General features: G+C 40.6%; 1 protein-coding gene across 1 annotated transcript; it reads right to left on the bottom strand.

Moving 5' to 3' along the window:
- Positions 1-6325: 6325 nt before the first annotated feature.
- alpl (alkaline phosphatase, biomineralization associated) lies at positions 6326-18786 on the bottom strand. The gene is made up of 12 exons (XM_041034892.1): positions 18653-18786; positions 15636-15801; positions 15050-15169; positions 13720-13835; positions 12356-12530; positions 10853-11028; positions 9968-10108; positions 9756-9825; positions 9479-9613; positions 7828-8019; positions 7599-7718; positions 6326-7291 (listed from the first exon to the last, which is right to left on the bottom strand). Exons 2-12 carry the CDS (start codon positions 15754-15756, stop codon positions 7026-7028), a joined length of 1632 nt encoding a protein of 543 aa, XP_040890826.1. The 5' UTR covers positions 15757-15801; positions 18653-18786; the 3' UTR covers positions 6326-7025.
- Positions 18787-19420: the final 634 nt, after the last annotated feature.

Raw genomic sequence — 19420 nt, 5'->3', positions numbered from 1 at the left:
TCATATTGCTTTGGAAAACAAATGGGAGAAATGGGAGGAATTTGCTGCACTTTCAACCAGTTTGACTCGCCTGGTCCATCAGAACAACAGCATAATGTTTGGCCTCGAATCTTGATTTCATTAAAAATGAAATCTGTTTATTTCCTGTTGGTCCTATTCTTCACAGGGCTGCAGGATGTTGCAGCCCATTCCTGAATCCATGAGAAGAGCAAAACACAGGAAAACATCCTGAACAGCATATCTCAGCTTTGATGCAAATGGGCTGGGATCAGGGATACTGCCTGACGCTTAAATTTATCAATCAAACAGAACTCCTTGGGTCACAATCGCAGATATCTTCTCATAGGTGTTCCACATGGTTCTTTCTTTGGCTTCTGGTTTGTTTGGTTTTTTTTCTTATCTGATATCTGCAAAAACATTATTATTGTTGCTATGGCCTGTTCATATACACCAGATACATTTGACAATATGACACTGCCTCCACCTTTGCTATGTAGAGTTACTACTATTCTACTGTATTGTAGTGTACACCGCCGGGAGTTGAGAAGCTCCTGTAAGAGCTTGTTGAAAGAGCTTCTTGTTTATCAGGATGATAAAAATTTAAGACCCTGGACAAAAACCAAGACTTTTATTTTTCTAGTGGCAGCAACATCCATTCACCCAACATTCATCCACATGTTATCCATCTTATCTTGGAAAAATGTTCTTGTTGCCAGCACACACATTCCCTAGGAGGAACTAAGGGCTATTATAGCTGATAGAGGGACAGAAGGTATTCACTTCATTGGAAATAGAAGATCCAACCATATATTATCATATTTTCTCTATTTTTTCCCCTGGAATTCTTAGAGAGCACTCTAGAACAACTATTACACGTTTATTGTGGTACTATGGTTGCAAAAATAAAGAGTGAGTTGAATGCGTGACAAGAATGTTCCTGACTGAACTTTGCCTTTAAGTGAAAGTCACACCTCATTCTTGTTGTTATATACTGCAACACATAAATTAACCTGATTTCTACACACACCTTGTTCCATGAATTTCCATGGGAAATTCTTTGTTGCAGAGGCAGTGGTGTCATTTTCACTGCGAGCAGCAGCAGGATCCTTAGATTTCAATGCAGTGGATGAGTAATGTCCTGACTGACATGAACATGTTCACTCATGTTATATTAGAGTTATTATAATTACCAGTTTCCTCTTTGATACAACATTTAAGGTGTAAATACAAATGGAAGACTTTCTGTATACTGTGCAGTATACACAGTATCCTAGTTGTTGCTTAATAATATAGAAATACGAACGCTTCACAACAGCCACAGTCCATAATTCTGTGTAATTAAGACGTGACCTTTTCTCAGGTCAAAAAACATCTGCTAAATGTTGGATGTAACTAACTAACAGAAGCAGATAAGTTGGGTTGAAGGAAAGGAAGGCAAGTATTCTCATAATTGTGTCCACTCTGGCAGTGGGTTGTGCGAACACTGCACTGGTCATCTCCAGCCTAGAGATTAGGAGAAAATGGACTCTGGCAAAATTTCTACCGGCGCCTCCTAAAGCTTTCCAAATAAACTTCAGCTTTACATAAATGTTTGCAAATGGCAAAAGTAAACACTGAACAGAGTGACCAAAAGTGAACAGAAAATTTACTGATCTGGATTAACAAAGGACAACTTGATGACAAACCAAACAACCTCCATAAGGCTGATACCAACAGTTGCCTCTTGAGAAAACCCACAGCCGTCTTCAGGACTGAGCAAGTCCGAACCCAACTCAACCTTTGTTGCAACACAATGCACCATCAGCAAGATGTTGGCCAATCAAATAAATGCAAGCTCACATTCCAGGTGGATTACTTTCCAATGTGAACACCGTGTTTCTACTTTTTATTTCACAGTTGTTGATGAAAGGTAAAATTGTTGTAGCTGTGAAAGCTTTCCAGCATTGTAAAATCTTGTTTTACAAACCATTACTCAGCATTTTGGCAAGAAGAAGCCTTTAAACACATTAAGAGTTTTTTTTTTTTTTTTTTGTCACACCTGTACCTTTAACAGTGTGCCCTCACCAGTATGGCCTTTTGGACTGTTTGTATTTGCAGTGCTGATTTCTGTCCAAATCCCTGCATGCAAAGAGACGAGTTTCCAAACAGCAATAATAAAGTGACAAGACAGAGTACACACTGTGCAGTTTTCAATGACTTTCACTACACAGCAGAGAAAGATGTGGCTAATTGCTCTACAAATTGACCCAAATACCAGTACGTCAACACTGACTACCCAGTCAGATCAAAATCCTTAACACACTGGAAATCTAAAGCTGTTCTCGTGGGTCAGGGAAGCCTGATGAAGACATACTTGTCTTTATTTCTGGTGTCCATGTATATGCCAGACCAGCAAACATATAAACACCTGGCAGAGTATTCAAAACCACCTCAGTAGTAGTTCCTGCATTAAGGTGTTTCCAGGTGCACATTTTATCATAATGACACACACACACAGACTCACAGGGTGAAAACAATACCATCCCTGCTGTCACGTCTGGTAAAAATAAGAAGTCCCAACAAGCCAAAGAATTGTGGCTTTGTTTCACAAAATGTTAGAACAAAGCAAATGGGCGCCGATATAAAACACTCATATATGCCTCTAATTTTTAATGATAGTCATTATGGGTTATGTCACTACTTTGACAGGATTCAAACAGTTTTTAGTTGTATGCTGAGGTAATTGTGGATAATGTGGGATCTTTCATGTAAAGTGAAAAGCTTGGTTTCATGTGCTTCTAATTAGTATGTAAATTTGCTGGGCACAGTCCTTCCTGACTTTATTGGAGATTTTTCCTTCCATAAAATTGACCACTATGGCTGGTCTCACTCTCAAGTTCATTCATTTCCAACAGTCTTCAGCTCCTGCACACTCCTCGGGCCTTTTCGGCCATTGTAGTCATATCTGTGAGGCTGTGCGGAGAGGAATTTGAGAACCCTAATGGAAATATGCGCAGAAGTCAGGGCAAGTCCTGATTCTTTCTGCCCTCATTAGCTGCAAAGGGATTAGCTCTCATGCTGGCTGCCCCCAGAGGGATGATGGGAGCAGGGGGGTGTAGAGAAAGGCGATTAGGACATGTTCACCTCTTCCCAGTTGGAAATGACGAGAGACTATGAGATTATGAACAGGTTCAGAAATGTGCAGATGGAATGACAAAAGTACTCAACTGTAACAGCCAGGAGTAAAAAACATCCCTGTGAATTTAAAATATTTCATCCAAATCAAAAATGGCATGAGGTTTATTTCGTGTTAAATAGTAAATAATAAACTTACACAAACTTACTTAAATGTACATTTAACGAAGTATTTTCCATGGTGAATCCTGTTGTGGATCATTATTGGATCTATTAAATGCACTCAGCTGAATAAGATCACCCAGGGGAAGGAGGTCAACAACTCCTTTTTTGCCCAGAGAAGGATCTCTGCTTTGAAAAGGGGAGAATTAGCATCTTCTTGCAGCCTCACTGCTCCTTTTATACAGCAGCCCCGTAGCTGTCAGCCTCGCCTTGCTTCCTCAGTTTGATCTGTCTGATGCTCTGAATCCCAACACACTCCTTTTCTTTTTTCTTTTTTTAATTATTCAGCCATGCCCACAGCGAATCAAAAGGCTGGAGATCATGACACAGATTGAAGAGAGGGTCCCTGATATAGAGATGGATAGATTGATTGATATAAAACATCATCACTCAGAGCAAAAGGGACCGAATCAAAGGGAGGGAGATAGATAGAGAACAGAGGGGGTGAAATGGAAAGCATCGAGCTGTCACAGCGTGCTGCTCAGAGAGATTGAGGTGATGGTGTTTGATGAACGACTTGATATCAGTGGTGTCAGGGCGAGTGGTGCTTTGATGACACAGTCAGAACTTTTTGGGGTCAACCAAAATCTATATCTACAACAGAACAGTTACATTTTTTTCCATCCAGGCACTGAAAGCTCTAACTGAGACCGATGAACAACTGACAAGGAGGAACTTGTACTGAGAGAAAGACACACACGCACACATATGTATATACAGTATATCGGTACTGCTACTACTGCTTTTGGCCCAAGGCTTCAAGCTAGTACTATTTGCTGGAAAATGTTGCTAAGAAAGAAAAAAAGATTCAAAGGAAAATACTTCAGCATAAACCAGTCACCTTGGACAGACACCAGGCTTTTCATTTTCCATGCCAGCAGGTCAAAGAACAGTTGGTTGAGTCTCAACTTTGACAAACTGTACATCAACATCCTATCTGAAGTTAAATATTAATCCTTGGTTATACTAAACATTACGCTACACCTCTCATACACACTGAATCTCACCGAATCACCAGTGGAATTATTAGTACTACTGGAACTGGATGTACTGGAACTATTGTGAACTCTGAGATATAAAGTGACACACAAGACTGGTGACTAATAAGATATTCCCAATATGCTACATCACCAGCCCTCCCCAATGATGAAAATATTCCATTATAGGGAAATGATTATGATGATGTTGTTGCTATTATTATTGACTACCTACTAGCTCCCTGCCTCAGGTGTCCACCAACACCCCCCACACCCAATTACTCACAAAGCCCACAAACCCAAAAAAATTTTAGTTCCCACCTCCCAGCTTTGCGTCTGTGTTGTATGACTCACTGCACACATGCTTTTCTCCCACTGGACTTAACTGTGTCTTCCTGTTTAGATTACTGACTTTACATTGTATTAATATCAAGCAAATAAAATCTTTACAAATATAAAAGCTTCATGATTCTTACTAGCAATTGGGAAGTGTTCTGTCAACAGTTTACAGACATCTCTTGTAACAGAGGTCTGTGGGGAAAAGTTTTAATTACGATACTGTGAGTGGTCACTTGGAGTAAAGGCTGAATGGTGGCACTGTATTCAGCACCACTGTATTCAGTAAACCAGATATGTGCAAATAACTGAACAAATCAGAGATGTGGGCATGTTTCAGACATCCTTTTTAAGGCTAACGACCTCTTCAAACAGCAGATAAAGTCCTAATCTTTAAAACAAAGCAGAATGGTTTGAAAAATGTTGATGTTCTTTAAGGGGTTAACAGGCAAAGTCACTTCTGTATAGTAACAGTGGACTTCATGTACATACTGGCTGCACTGGGTACATATAAGGCAATATCCCATATATAGGCACAGGCGTGAGACAGAAAATTACAGTGTTTCTGGTATGACTCCTTGAACAAGGCTTTGTGATATGAGCTACCCAGAGACTATGGCTTGCATGAGAAAATTGTATGTCTGGTGAGACCATTTCAAGCATTTCCATAGACCCGAATCACTTCCAGCTGACATATGAGTGAGAGAGGAGGACTTTACCAGCAATTGTTCTTCGCCTTAGCTGCTTTCCTTGTAACTGATGGATTTAATAACAAAGCTTTGGCAATGTGACCACTTTCATGTACCACACACACACTTATTTCACCACCAGTTTCATTTTAGAAAATAAAAGATTTCATTATTCTGAAAAACTAAGAGGCACTGTGTACAAATGAAATTGAGAGCAAGATGAAGTTGGGAGGTTGAAAGCCCACCTGAACAGTCATGCTATACAATCTGATACCTATGTGTCTCTAAAGGTAGAATACAAAAGATAAAACAGGATTTAAGGACAGCCATTTGCTGCCAAGAGGTATTGGGAAAATTGGAATCACCAAAGCAAGTTTACATAAAAACATGACGTGGACCCCAAAGCCTTCAGTAGATTCCACGCAGCCATTATGTGCTAATATAGAGGATGCACCAATGACAGAGTGAAGGCTTCGTTTCATACACATTTAAGCTAAACCTCCCCCTTTTCATGCTTCAGCCAACATGAATCCTCTGTTTTTCCAGTGAGCACGTGACCCCAAGGATTGAGTGGCTTCAGCCCGTTCACATTCCACACAAGCCACAACAGAGCAGATGGAAAAGTACAATATACAACATATGTGACCCCTAAAAAAAAGATGTTCTCTGACACATTAAGCTTTTCTGTGCAGATGTGTGACTAATAGTGAATTTGTGTCTTTTAACAGGAAAAAAGAGAGAGATTTTTGACCTTGTGTTGAAATGTTGTTGTCTTTACAGTAATTAAACTTGCATGTGGCATCTTTCAGCCTTTAACTGATCTCATGTCAGTCTTTTTTCTCTCTATATACATTTATTTCTGTAACATTTTGTTTTCTGAAAATGTTAAGAAATGTAATAAATTTGACTCAAGTATTGTTCGGATATATAAGGAGACATTTAGGAGAAGTTTGAAGAATTAATGTTGCGACAAAACTGACAAGATTATCAGAAAACAAACACATTTTCTTTATTGGTTAAGAGATTTTACAACTTCTGTTACTGGACACAACAAGGGTGGGTGGGCTTTTTCAGTGCGCAACTGTGCACAAGGTGTGTGACAAGAAATCCATAATTTCTTTTACTGCTTTTAATTATACATTCATTTGCCTCTGGTTTCGGCATAAAATTTGTTCTTTGAAATGTGTGTAAACATACCATAATCACACGAGAGATCTTTTGAAAGCTTATGAGGTAGATTCTGTTAACTGCACATTTAAAATATGAAACATGCTCAAACTTTTGAAAAGCCAATCTATCGATTCAAACCTAAAGGGTTTACATTAAACAAAAAGGTTTAACAGGCCCTAAAATCCATAATTAAAACTATTCAACAAATCACAAATGAGATTTTTAATTTTGTGACGATATCTGCAACACCATTTTTTCACTTCAGTGCATCAGGGGTGACTGATTATTTTGTAATGTTTTACATATTTGCCTGAAAAGACTAAAACTGATACCCTTATGCTTTTCTTCATGTAATTGTGACAACAGTGCCTTTATAGTGGTCCTGTGATCAAAATACTGTAAAGTGAAACTACAAAATTAAAAAAGAAAACAAAGAAAAAAAAACAAGAACAACAAAAAAATTCAATCTCAAAATGTATGACTTGTTAAAACAGGGATATTAACTGTTAGGGGTCGGTCAGCAGAGAAGTCGGGTGATTGTGAGAAGGGCTGCGATGCTAGGGAGGACAGGGCGTACACCGGCAGTCCCGCCACGTAACGTACAGTGTTCCCTATTCTGGCCAATGCAGGCTGCGTATGCCATCGCGTGGGGGATGTAGTTCTGCTCGTGGACCCCATGAAACAGGTGAGCCAGGGGACCTTTAGCAAACACAGCAACATCCTCTCCTCCATGAGTCTCCATGTTCAGAGGTACAGCCGATTGGGCCTGGTAGTTGTTTCCCTCTGAAAGGAGGCAACACAGAGAAAAAAAATATGAAGAAATCATCGCTCTTCAGGTAATAATGAGGCACTGAGGAAAAAAGTCAACCTCACTATGGAGATGTTTTTCTATAAGTGGATCCCCATTTTGTTTATAAATATATTATTGTGTATTACAGCTACCTCAAGTTGAGAAATGAATAGTAAAACACACTATTAACAGTAAAGTGGTTTTATGTGCCTTTTTTAAGAGAAACTTAGGGGGGAGGGTCTATTTTCCTTTTAAATGTATTACCATTCCTAATCGAACATGCACCATGATTTTACGTACGGTAGTCAACAGTGGCCACGTTCTCCCTCGCACCGCTGACTAGCTTGTAACCTGGTCCATTTCCATATAAAATGGAGGTGAAGGGCTTCTGATCCACATCACTCAACATGGGGGCCAGACCTGTGGATGGAGACAAAGCATTAGGCATTTTTACCAGGCTACTATTAGGCATTACTACTAGTCACGTGGCACGGCAAAAATGATGAGGTGCATCATAATCATTACATACCAAATATTGTGTTTCCTCTGGCTGTGTAGCCTCCGAAGTTGAACATATGAGAATGGTCAGCAGTAACTACGGTCATGGTTTCATGGATGCTCGTCATGAGGTCTGCCCGGCCAATGGCCCGGTCCATTTCCACAGCTTCGTGCAGAGCTTGCTTGGCCTTGCCCTCATGGTGTCCGTGATCAATACGTCCCCCTGAAAGAGGAGAAAACACTTAAGGCCAGTGTATGTACTAGTTTATATGACATGTCATTTGACCATGTCTGAAGCTGTTTGACCGAGAGGCACGGCGCAATAATCGTTCAAATGGGTCGAGCAGTGACAAGTCTGACAGTTGGTACTTCAGAGATAAATTCAAACCCTGTTTACGTTCTCTCCTCCACAAACCTGGCCAATCGCTGCGTGAAGCAGGCATTAATGTCACACCGACGGTGTGAGTGCAAATTGCAAATTGTCAGTGCAGCTCCCAATATTCCACCATCAGAAAGGCGTGGGGGTGGGGGGTTTCTGCTGACAGTGACATTGACATATTTTTCTAGTACTGGTTTCAATGACAATGATTATAGGACCGGAACAATACAAAATGTTGTTGGAATGGCTCATGGTTTGTTTTCTCCTACATAGGCTGCCTAGAATACACAGCAACAGATAGAAAAATTCCCTTTATACCACAAACCTTTACATTCCTCAGCTTGAATAGCTGATAGATGCTTTTTATTCTGCACATATAACACTGTTGTCCACTTCTTTCCTGCCTCCGAGCCCTTGCTGCTTCGTCTTGGGTTTTATTTGCAGGCTTTAATGTTTTTCATACCTATTTTAATCTCCACTGTATTTTAGTAACTGTTGCAAAAACTGTTTCCTTCCCTTGGAGGGACAATTCAGTGAAGGAATCTTCTTCAAGCAAAATAAAAAACAATGGCAGGAAAGGATTTGAGCTGTTCTACAATTTTAACAGAATCTAGAAGGATTTTTTTTTTTGTATGGGAACGCAACTGGTAGCCAATGTGAAAAAAGCCAGGGCCTCTGGTTCATACCATCCAAGATTATGGAAAAGATTGTGGTTTTAAACAGTCTATGGTTCAGTTTGGTCCAGTCATGTCTCCAAAAATCATCTGTTCATGCTTTAGCAGATATTTATTCTGACGGTTCACATTAATTCCACGATTCAACAAAACCTCTTGCGTCACTACAGACAAAGTGCTTGTCTGACAAAAGGGGTGGGAGGGATGCATCTGACAATATTTGTAACTTTCTAAGACAGACAAGCTAACATTGAAGTGTAAACCTGCCCACTTTACGAGGCAAGAAACCAGGCGTCCCAGGGTGTGAAAGTAACACTGCTTTCCAGCTTTTTTTTTTTCATTTCTTCACGCGACTACTTCTGTCACTTTTCATGTGTACAACAAAGCCCAATGCCATGAATGCCTTTTGAGGAGAGGCTGATCTGAAAACATGTGCAGTTATACCCATTTGTAGGGTTCATTCAGGTCAAAACTACGAAGACAAGCAGAAGCCACAGGGTTCTTGAAGAGAAATCAAGGTGTGAACCATACTGGACTAACTCAGCAGACAAGTCTGACAGATCTTTGTGAGTTCAGTAAATCCACAACAAAAGAAGCCCAATTTCACAATGATAGAGGCACAAATTCACCTTCTACAAGCAGGTAAAATCCACTGGGGTTCTTTCTCAGGATCTTGATGGCGACCTCCACCATCTCTGTCAGTGAGGGATCGGTCTCGGTGTTCCTCTCCAAATCATATGTCAGATCCCCAGGTTCAAAGAGACCTGGAATTAAGTACAGTTCAAGGAGAAACAGGGTATTACACGCAGAAAATAAGCCTGCAGCAAATGCATACACATATACAGTATGGCTCTTCATTTACACTTCAATGAGAGTTTCATAATGACACTGGGACTGGAAACTCACCCAATAAGTAATCCACGTTGTTAGGGTTCAATGATAAGAGCTGCTTCTTGTTCCATACATAATGGCCTTTCTGCATGGTTTAAAAAAAAAAGACAAATGTACAGCACAGGGTGACTGGTAACACTGAAGTCACTTTGAACTCCTAAATATGCAAATGTAATTGGGAAGATAAAAGAGGGAGCAGAGAGAAGAGAAGAGAAGCAGAAATTTACTTTATCCTTCACTCGGTCAAGCCACTCCTGCACCAGGTTTCTCCCGTCTTTCCGTGTGCCGCTGTGCTTTGCCACGTCGGGGTACTCAACATCTGACGTGTTTTTGGGGAACATATACTTCCTCCCTCCGCCCATTATCACCTGAAAACAAAATTACAGACTCCATCACAGCCATCGTAGGACAACATGACAACATGCCCAGAGAGCTGCTCATCACAGTTACCTAATGCCCAGGTCAATGTTATTTAGCTACAGCCATGCTAGCGGCTCTGTGAAACTGTATTTAGGCACACTGCTGCTTTGAGCTAAAGGCTAACATGCTGGTGTTTAGTGGGTATAATGTTCACCATGTTCATGATCTAAGTTTAGCCCGTTAGCATGCTAACATTTGCTAATTAATACTTAACACAAAGTACAGCTGAGGCTGATGGGAATGTCATTAGTCCTGAAGGAATTTGAGGACAGTCAAAGGATCACCAAGTTATTATGGTTCATCCTGAGGGGACCATGAATGTCAGCACCAAATTTCACGGAAATCTACCCAATAGTTTTTCAGACATTTCACCATGAACTACAAGCGCGACCCTCATGGTGGCGCTAGAGACAAAGTCGGGGGATCACTAGAGTCACTGGGCTTAATTCTGGTTGGATCATGGTTGGAGCCTGTACACAGTTTCATGGCAATCTGAACCAAAGTGGTCCCTAAAGCCACGCCGCTAGCATGGCTAAAAACCCAACAAGAACAAGGAAATGTTTGGAATTTTTGCCTTAAAAATGACAGAAACGATTCATGGGTTATCAAAACAGTGGCCAATTACTTTTCTGCCTAACTGATTCATGGCCTAATTGTTTCCGCTCTAATCAGAATCAGTGCTTTCCACTCACATCAATGTTGGGAATGTTTTCAAAGAGCTGTTTGGCGATATCCTTGCAGCCGGCCTGCAGGGCTTCATCTGGCATCTCATTGTCTGAGTACCACTCTCTGTCCACACTGTGAGCGTAGGAAGCACTGGGAGTTGCATGGTTGACTCGCGTCGTTGTCACTATTCCCACTGACTTGCCTGGAGTTCACACACACACACACACACACAGCTGTCTGAATGAGGACTGAGTCATTCTTTGATTAAAGGAGTTCAGATTCAGAAAACTCACAACATTTTTAGCAGAAACACTTTAGCACTCACACTTGGACTAGGACACTGATTAAATGATCTAATAACTCTTTTCAACATGTGGGCATGTGGACATTTGTTATTAACATAGACAAAGACGGAATTTATCCTTTGATCATGTAGAAGTAGAAACTCAAATTCAACAGCACCAAAATGTTAATCGTAAAATACCAACGAAACAAAACATATTAGATTGTAAATGTGTTTTGAAGCCCAGGTCTCCCAAGAAAATGTTGATATGACGCAGCCCCAGCCCAAAAAACTATTTTAACCTCCTCCTGTCCACCAATGATCAATTAAGGGAGCAGTGTTTTTTGGGATTAAAAAAATGTTTCCATCTAATAAACCATTTAGGTGTAAAAAAGTAAAACATTACTGGTAAAGCCAGCAGAAGACAGTCTTATAAACTGATGAAAAACACACTTCTATTTGCTTTGTGCAGGAGGCCAGCCACTGCCTGCCATGATCCCTGAGGAATGATTGGATTTCTTATTATCTGTGACCCCTGATCCCACACACATGTGCCTCACACACTCACACCCTGACCCTCACCCACCCCTAATTCATCCCCACTACCACCCTCTGAAAAATCCAGGGTACTAATTCCTTTCACATCTCTTGTCTCCTTTTCTGTGATGCCTTTTATCATTTGGCCTTTGAACACGTTGTGTAACACAACATGAGTTCAAGCATGTTACACAAGGCTGTGATGTATCCTTGAAAGGTAAAAGCATGTTCTTCACTTCTTCTTATTCAAAAAAATCCTTTGAATCAAGGATGCAAACACATCAGGGTTTAGCGTGGAAAAAAAAAAACCCAAAACTTTATAGCAAAGATGGCCAAGTAGTTACAAGTCTATCTCTTCTATTTTTAAGTGAGAACACATCAAAAATAACCCTCTGGGTCAAGTAAATGTCACTTACAAACTGCTCTGAGGATAACTTTGGTTCAAAGGATGAACAGCTGAAAAGGGGAATGAGCAGAGTGAGAAAACACGTATTAAGCGCATCACTTTCAAGAACACTTCAAAGTCAGTGCTTAGAGCAATCAAGTCACCCCGTTGAGCGTTCCCACTTCACATTAACACAGCATTAACTACAGCCTGAATTAGGTTTCCTTGGCCGTTGCAAACAACTGAAAAAACCTACAATTCTGCATCCCTGTAGACAAGGAAACGCCTGTGTGTTTATATCACATTAACTCAATGTCACTCTACCTGCGTCCTTCGCCCATTTGAGAATGGAGGTGACCTCGTTGCCCTCTGTAGTGTTACACTGGGATCGGACAGCAGCTGCACTCACGCCCACCGTGCCCTCGTTGGCCTTTACCCCGCAGAGGTAAGCTGTGGCTGTGCCAGCGCTGTCGGGAACCTGTGCATTAGTGTTGTATGTCTGCAGAGAAACAGGCAATTGACATGTGATCAGAATTCAGATATCAAATGGGATTGTTTATAGTTGTAAACATGACACTGACTTGACGGACCTATCCCTACAATAACAGCCACTGATTAAAACACATTTGGTGTTGTAGGAGGTATTCACTGCTAAAGCTGAAATAATTAGACAACTGGTAGACGATTAATCATTAACTATTGTTGATTTATTGTTCAACTCGTTGTATAGATTAATGAAAAAACCCTATAACAGCTGGACAGTTGTACAGTTAAGTTAGATTTACTTTTCCTTCCATCTGCTCAGACCACCTCGAGGAATTTTCATGGCTCGCATTCAGACCTTTCGAAATTTGAAAAATGTGACTCAATCTGTCATTACTGTAACTTACAACTGTTTGTAGATTAAAAATATTTAAACATCTTTAGCAGGAAGTTCTTTTTTTTTTAATGCACACTCAGTAATTTTACGCATGGCTCCCACAGTGGGTACCTTCAAGGTTCATACAGTCATTCCAAATAAAAATGATTTTTATGTGAATCATTTCAAACGCTTGCCTCTGAGTCTGACCAACAGTAAATGCAGAGAGTAGCACCCTGGAATATCTATTAAGGCTAACTCAAAAGGATAATTACATATTTCTCGATTTGTGTAAGTGGTCAGACTGCTTTTCTCATGTTGCTGTTTAAATATATAATATCAACAGTGGTTAGGAAATATGTTTTTAACGTCAGTTCTTGCCTAGGATGCCACCTATTCTACAGCTGGAGCTGAGTGCCTGTCTAATCAACATGTCACCCAGTGAAATGTGTGGCTCAATGATGTGTTTTTAATTGTGTTTGGACAACAACCGAGGCCTAATTTGTTAGTAGGATCAATTAATTGTTAGCTTAGGCCTTTTCATGGGATTTGCTGACAATGAGAAAAATACAGAATACTGCCACATTTATCCCTTAACTGATGCATATAAAGTTGCCGTTCCTGATGCTGTGTGTGTCTGAGGCACAAATAATCTCAACAATATCTGGCTGGAGTTTTTATCAAATCTGTAACATAATGCACAGCCAGTATGTCATGACACACTAAATGACCCTGTTTACGGTCACAGGCCTTTGTCAGGAAGCCATTAATGGCCACAGCAAGATCAATACATTGTCCTATGTGATATGATGTAATAACCAAATCAGACCTTGGCCAAAGATACAAAGGGGAATTTGTCCATCTCCAGCTGCGTCTCCTCTCCACTCTGTCCGTTCAGCTGACCTTTCAGTATTCGAGCGGCTGTCACCGTGGGAATGCCCATCCCTGAACACAAAAAGCAGGTCGACTGTTAGTTTTCCTTCAGAGCGGGACATTAACATGTTTCATTCACTGCTGTGCTCAGGTTGCAACAAAAGAAAGATCGTTGCTTTCTTTGACATCTTAGAACACGATCGCTGCTGTTAGGCAAAACATTTTCTTAAGACACAAATTACTTCAAAAACAGATACTCAAACCAAGAGTGTGTAGTTAACCTTTAACCTGCTGTAAAATTTTAACTTTAAACATTTTTTTGTTGCATGGTTATCTAGAACAAATACCTGAAACTGAAGATAATCACAGGACAAAAAGAATAAACAGTGTATTATTCTTTTTCAGTCACAGGAGGTGAGGATCTCTTTATAAATACGTAACCTGCCAGACCTGGGTGAATTTAACTTTCCATGGCTTTTATGTATTTGGCATTTTAAACTGCCTGAAATTTAAGCTAATCAAGGAAGCATCTGAGGAACTGTTTTATATACTCCAAGGTAACTGTTTACTGTCATCTTGCGTAAACCTCCCCCTTCTTGTATTGTTGCACAAAACTTGAGGTTTACTGTGCAGCTGAGTCTCGTTACTTTCACAAAATCCTGCGACTTTCCTGATAAACACTAAGGCAAAGTCTGGGAAACATTTTCCACTTAGACAATTATTTCCTGTTGTGTCTTACCTTCGGAACTAAAACTAAACGTTTTAGGATGCTGTCTATTACTCTCTAACCACACTAACATGACCATCTAAGCTGTGGTGCTCAAGAATGTCACGCTGTGCCTATAGTCCAAACAGAGAGAGCAGAGGCTTGATGGAGGACAAAAGTTATTGTGCAACCAATGAGAGTCCCAGGACAGACAGAAGCCCCAGTGATGTGGTGGCGGCACAGTTGTTTTGTTTGCTGCTATTCATTAGAAAACATCTGAAAAATCTAATTTATTTTCCATTGCTTTGCTAGATCCTCTTTAATATCATTTCAACGTTAAATAAACCTGTTACCTCTGCTGGATTGTTCCTAATTAATCATATCTACGAAAAAATGACAAGGGCAAAGTGGTGAAGGCTCTGCACTGACAATTAGTGTGTTTAGTGATGAGATTACTCAGAAATCCCTCTGCAGCAAGGTTACTTTCCAATTTTCAGTGGTTTCACACAGGGCTGGGGGGGGGGGGGTCATCATTTCTTGCCACAACTCAGGACATAAATGTAATGAAGCCGTAGCTTACCATCTCCAAGGAAGAGGATGAGATTCTTTGCTTTGTTTTTATTGAGATTTTGCAGCGTCAGAGCTTTCTTCAGGGTCTGCTGGGCCCACGTATTCCAAAACTTAGGATCCTTCTCTTGCTCTATGTATATCAATAAACAATGATAGGAGCACAGGTCTGGTCAGCTTTAAACAGTTACAGGATTTAACAGATACAGGTTTTTCTGTGAGGATGCTGAGTGTAGTGAACGTGGATCAGATTATTCAGAATGATCGACTCTTATCCGACTGTTATCAGCAGATTATTCACTGACGCTGAATTGACTGCATATACTCTATTAACCACACAACATGTACCACAACTGAGCTCAAACAAGTAATCGATTAACTGACTAGATTGGAAAATGACATAGCATCAATTCTGATTATCAATTAATTGTTTAGATCATAATAAATTTCTGTTATTTTCTGTGGTGCAGACTGTCAGACAGCCTTCTCCTACAACCTTGAAAACCTGCAGTGTGTAGTGGACATTTCCTGTCAAGTCACAGAGGACTGGACAGCTGTTGATGTTTGTGTGGCGGCTGACTTACAGCACATCAACTTACCAGGGAATTGCGGCTTCCCCAGACTCCCCAAGATCAGACAGGAGCAGATGATGAGCAGGGTTGTCACGTTCATGTTGTCGTCTCTGTGTGGCTGACGTGTTACTCTAGACAGCCATAACATGCCACTTTGAGAAGCTGAGGAAGCCTGTGTGCAGTCGCCTCACAGCTACGAGAGAAAAAGGGCACACACTAATAATTAAGTCTGTGTCATCTTGTCACACACCGACTCTGACATACTGCTTTAATATTTATTTACTCTGTGATGATTTGACTAATCACACTTATTTCAGCCAGATAACACACTTCTTGCTCATGCTGTAGCACTGAAAATATCCACTCTCTGTACGTGACTAGTGTAACCACAGGCTTGTCTTATTGAACACGCAGCCCCAGTGGAGTATTAGTTCTCCATTTAGTGCAACCTTAACAGAAATTATGGAGAGAAGTGCTGGTTTTATTTGTTCCCTTCTCTCACATAGGCTTTCCAAATAAAGAAACAGGCAAAATAGGGCTGTGTGGGGAGGCACAAAACACACAAATACAACCAGCAGCCTGTTTTCATGTCATCAAAGCTGCGTAGATGAAAGCTATTGCTTTGCATTGTAGGTCTGACTTGTTAAAAGCGGAGCTCTCAGCCCACCATCAGGCTATGCAACGGAAACAAAAGGAAAGCTGGGTAAAGTTAAGTTTGAGGCCTTGCTGTGAATGTAAGTAGACACAACAGGGGCCCTTATGGGTCCTGGCCTGTTAGGCTTTCATCTATAATTATCCACACCCTCCTCCTTTCTTTCCCGTGCTTATAGTCAAGGTCATTTTAATGGGATTGCGCTCCATAGCACTGAGAGGTTTAAGGGCCACAAGAAAGCCGATTAATGCCAAATGATTGACGTGACACATCCACCCCAGAGAAAGAAACTCAAGATAAGTAACACTTTTATCACGAGAATCTTTCACCTGTGCAATTCTGACACAAGGCCTCTGATTCTTTTTGTTGAGCATGCACGGGGTTGTGTGCAAACATCTATTATCCCATAACCTCCAATCTGCAGCCTAATTATATTTTTATGTAGTCAAATCAATCATTCTATAATCTCAATTGGGCTTCACCTAAACCCTTGGCCTGTTACAATGCACCATACCTTTGAACAACAGTTATCCCTGCTGACTGTAACAAAACAGTTGCTTGTCAACAACTCCAAAAGCTTGCTCAGACCAGTAATTGTGCCAGGCTCCATCTGGTTTAATAAAAAACAGGCAAGTCTGAACCACCCAGGACATATTAAAAAAAAACATCCTGCACCAAACAGGCACAAGTCAATGATTTAGCAACCAGGTACAGAATTAATACATGGCAGCATGCCAGAAGTCAGTTGCTTTTACCGTTCTTCTGACATAGTGGGCTAGAGTGGCCTCAGAAGCTGCTAGGTCCACCCAGAGGTAGGGAACCAGCCAGTCTGCAGGTAAAAAAGCAAAGCAGTGCCACCACGGCAACCAGCAGGACGCCAGACAAGACAGTGGTCAGTATCACATTAAATCCCACATCAGTCATGGTGTCACCAAATGTTCGGCCACTCCGGTGTGTCCAAAACCCAGCTGGTGCCAAATGGAGAGAAATTTCCCAGCGCCAAGTTACTCCAGCTCCCTCAACTCCTGAGGCTGCCGCTGAAGCCCTGAAGCAAGTCCCACAGGCACTTACACATGCTGCTCCAGCAGGTAGTGGCTCCAAAGAATGGATTAAGGCTGGGAGGGCTGACAGATAGAGGCTGACGTCCAAAATACTCCATCAAAACCAAGTCATTTATCACTGCTTCACTGCTAGAAAAGCAAAGCAGCTGAGTACTTTGTGTGGTTTCCAGACAGACAAGGTTGTGTTATCTTGTCTGTTTTTGATCTATCTGACTGGCAAGGACATTTAACTCAGCTGCCATGCAGATAGAAAAATAAAACTTCTGGCCCAACATATACCTGGGACCTTGCCCCGAGTCTGGCCGACATACTTCCACACTGGGGGTGATCCCAGCTGTTATTCTCCATTGCTGGTTGACAGCCAGGAGGATTTTCTTTGTGTACGCCCAAGTTGGTCCAGATCTGGACATAGCATCTGATGGTCACATCAGACTTAGAGTCATAGATAACGTGGCTATAAACAAGTTTTTGCTGCAATGGTTTTGCTAACAGGCAACTTGGTTTACTTCTCACACCAGTCTGCCTCATCCAGCATCTTGTATGCACACAGAATAACTAACATTCATCTAACATCTAAAATCTTACTTATTTTTTTCCTTATTCTATTAAAGACCTGATCTGCTAATGTTTGTATGATTATAAGCTAAACTAAAAAAAAAAAAAAAAAAAGATAATAAAATAGATTTTATAATCGCTGTGTCAAGAACTGAAAGGGTTGTGGCAGTCTAAAGTAGAGCCTCCTGAAGTGTTTAATACCCAAAGCCCCCCAATTATATCTGCAAAAGTCTACACCACATCTGAGATTCAGTCTTTTAAAAAAAAAAAGATCATATATAACTGGGGACAGAACCGCCTTTTATTGCAACCTCTCCTGCATTAAGAGGGTTGGGGAATAGGAGGGGATGCTGGGAAACCCATGAACTCACTGCAAGCACTTTTACAATCTGTGTTTACAATCAGTCTAAATCACTTTAAGGTTGGAATCAAAAATGTCAGCATAAGATCTTGTGTAACTATTATTAAAACTATAATATTGAAGAGCATCTCCAGTAAAAATGTAAAACGAGAAAAAAAAAAGCTGGTGTCGATGCAACAGATGACCAAAAACCTCTTTCTGAAAAAAAAAAAAATCCAAATTGGATCATTCGACATTGCAGAAAACGGATAAACTCACAGGAATATTCAGATCGGATGCTGAGAGAAAAGATGAGAACAAAAACCCGAATATTACAGCCTGTAACCATTTTCTTCAGTTCAACCTGTTATCTATGGGGGAAAAAAAAGAAAAAAAACGAACCGCTAAGTAAAAAGTTAATTGTAGTTTTACTTACTGCAAGTGGTTCTCCAAGCGGAGATCTACATCCAAATGTGCGTGCAGCTCATTCAGTCCCTCTTCATTAAACGTGTATCGCTGCTTCCACAGTCCTTTTTATAAGGCCACAGTTGTTCGACACTGGCCCTGGAGCTCTGAGAATAGCGGTCTGTATCCCACGAGGGACAAAAAAAAAAAAAAAAAAAAAAAGCCTTACAAAAAACGATGCTGTGCTGCTGCTCTGAGTGGAGGAGATGGACCGAGAGCTCCGCCTGTCTGACAAGCGCTGAATTGCTTCAAGGACAGAGAACCATTGAACTGTAATGATGCGCTGGTGGAAGTATTAAGATACTACAATGTAAAAACACTAGATTATGTAAAGGTCCTTAGAACAGAGGTATTATCAGAAAATGCACTGTTTATCAGTGTTAAAGTAAAAGTTATCACATTGGAATGGCTCTGTCAGTGTTATAGTGTTATATATTATTTGTTATGCTTCAAATTTAATACAGAGAGTTAAGATTGTAACTGACTGAAGTGGAGCTAATTCTAACTATATGCTATGCCACATTTTTTTTTTTCAATTTAATGTTTATTTTGTTTAGGATTGTGGAGAAATGCCACATACCACAGCATTTATACCCTGAGCTAGTTTGTAGTACCCACTGGCCTTTAAAGCTGCTCAAGAAAATGCACATGAAACAGCGCAAAACCAAAATTTAATAAGAATATACATACGAAACAGCACAAAACATACATTTCAAAAAGAAATAAAAACTACAGCGGT

Source organism: Toxotes jaculatrix, chromosome 3 (genome assembly GCF_017976425.1).
Source record: "Toxotes jaculatrix isolate fToxJac2 chromosome 3, fToxJac2.pri, whole genome shotgun sequence".
Lineage (NCBI taxonomy): Eukaryota > Metazoa > Chordata > Actinopteri > Toxotidae > Toxotes > Toxotes jaculatrix.
Note: the sequence above shows the minus strand (reverse complement) of the source record. Positions and strands in the feature narration are given on the sequence as shown.

Bases quoted from the DNA above. Each gene is read 5' to 3' on its own strand.
- alpl (XM_041034892.1), bottom strand. From the start codon at position 15,756: ATGTTATGGCTGTCTAGAGTAACACGTCAGCCACACAGAGACGACAAC. The intron at 10,109-10,852 runs GTGAGTGGAAAG...TTTTGTTTTCAG, and splicing joins AAAACATTCCCAACATTGAT to GTGATAATGGGCGGAGGGAG. The intron at 7,719-7,827 runs GTATGTAATGAT...CTCCATCCACAG, and splicing joins CAGAGGAAACACAATATTTG to GTCTGGCCCCCATGTTGAGT.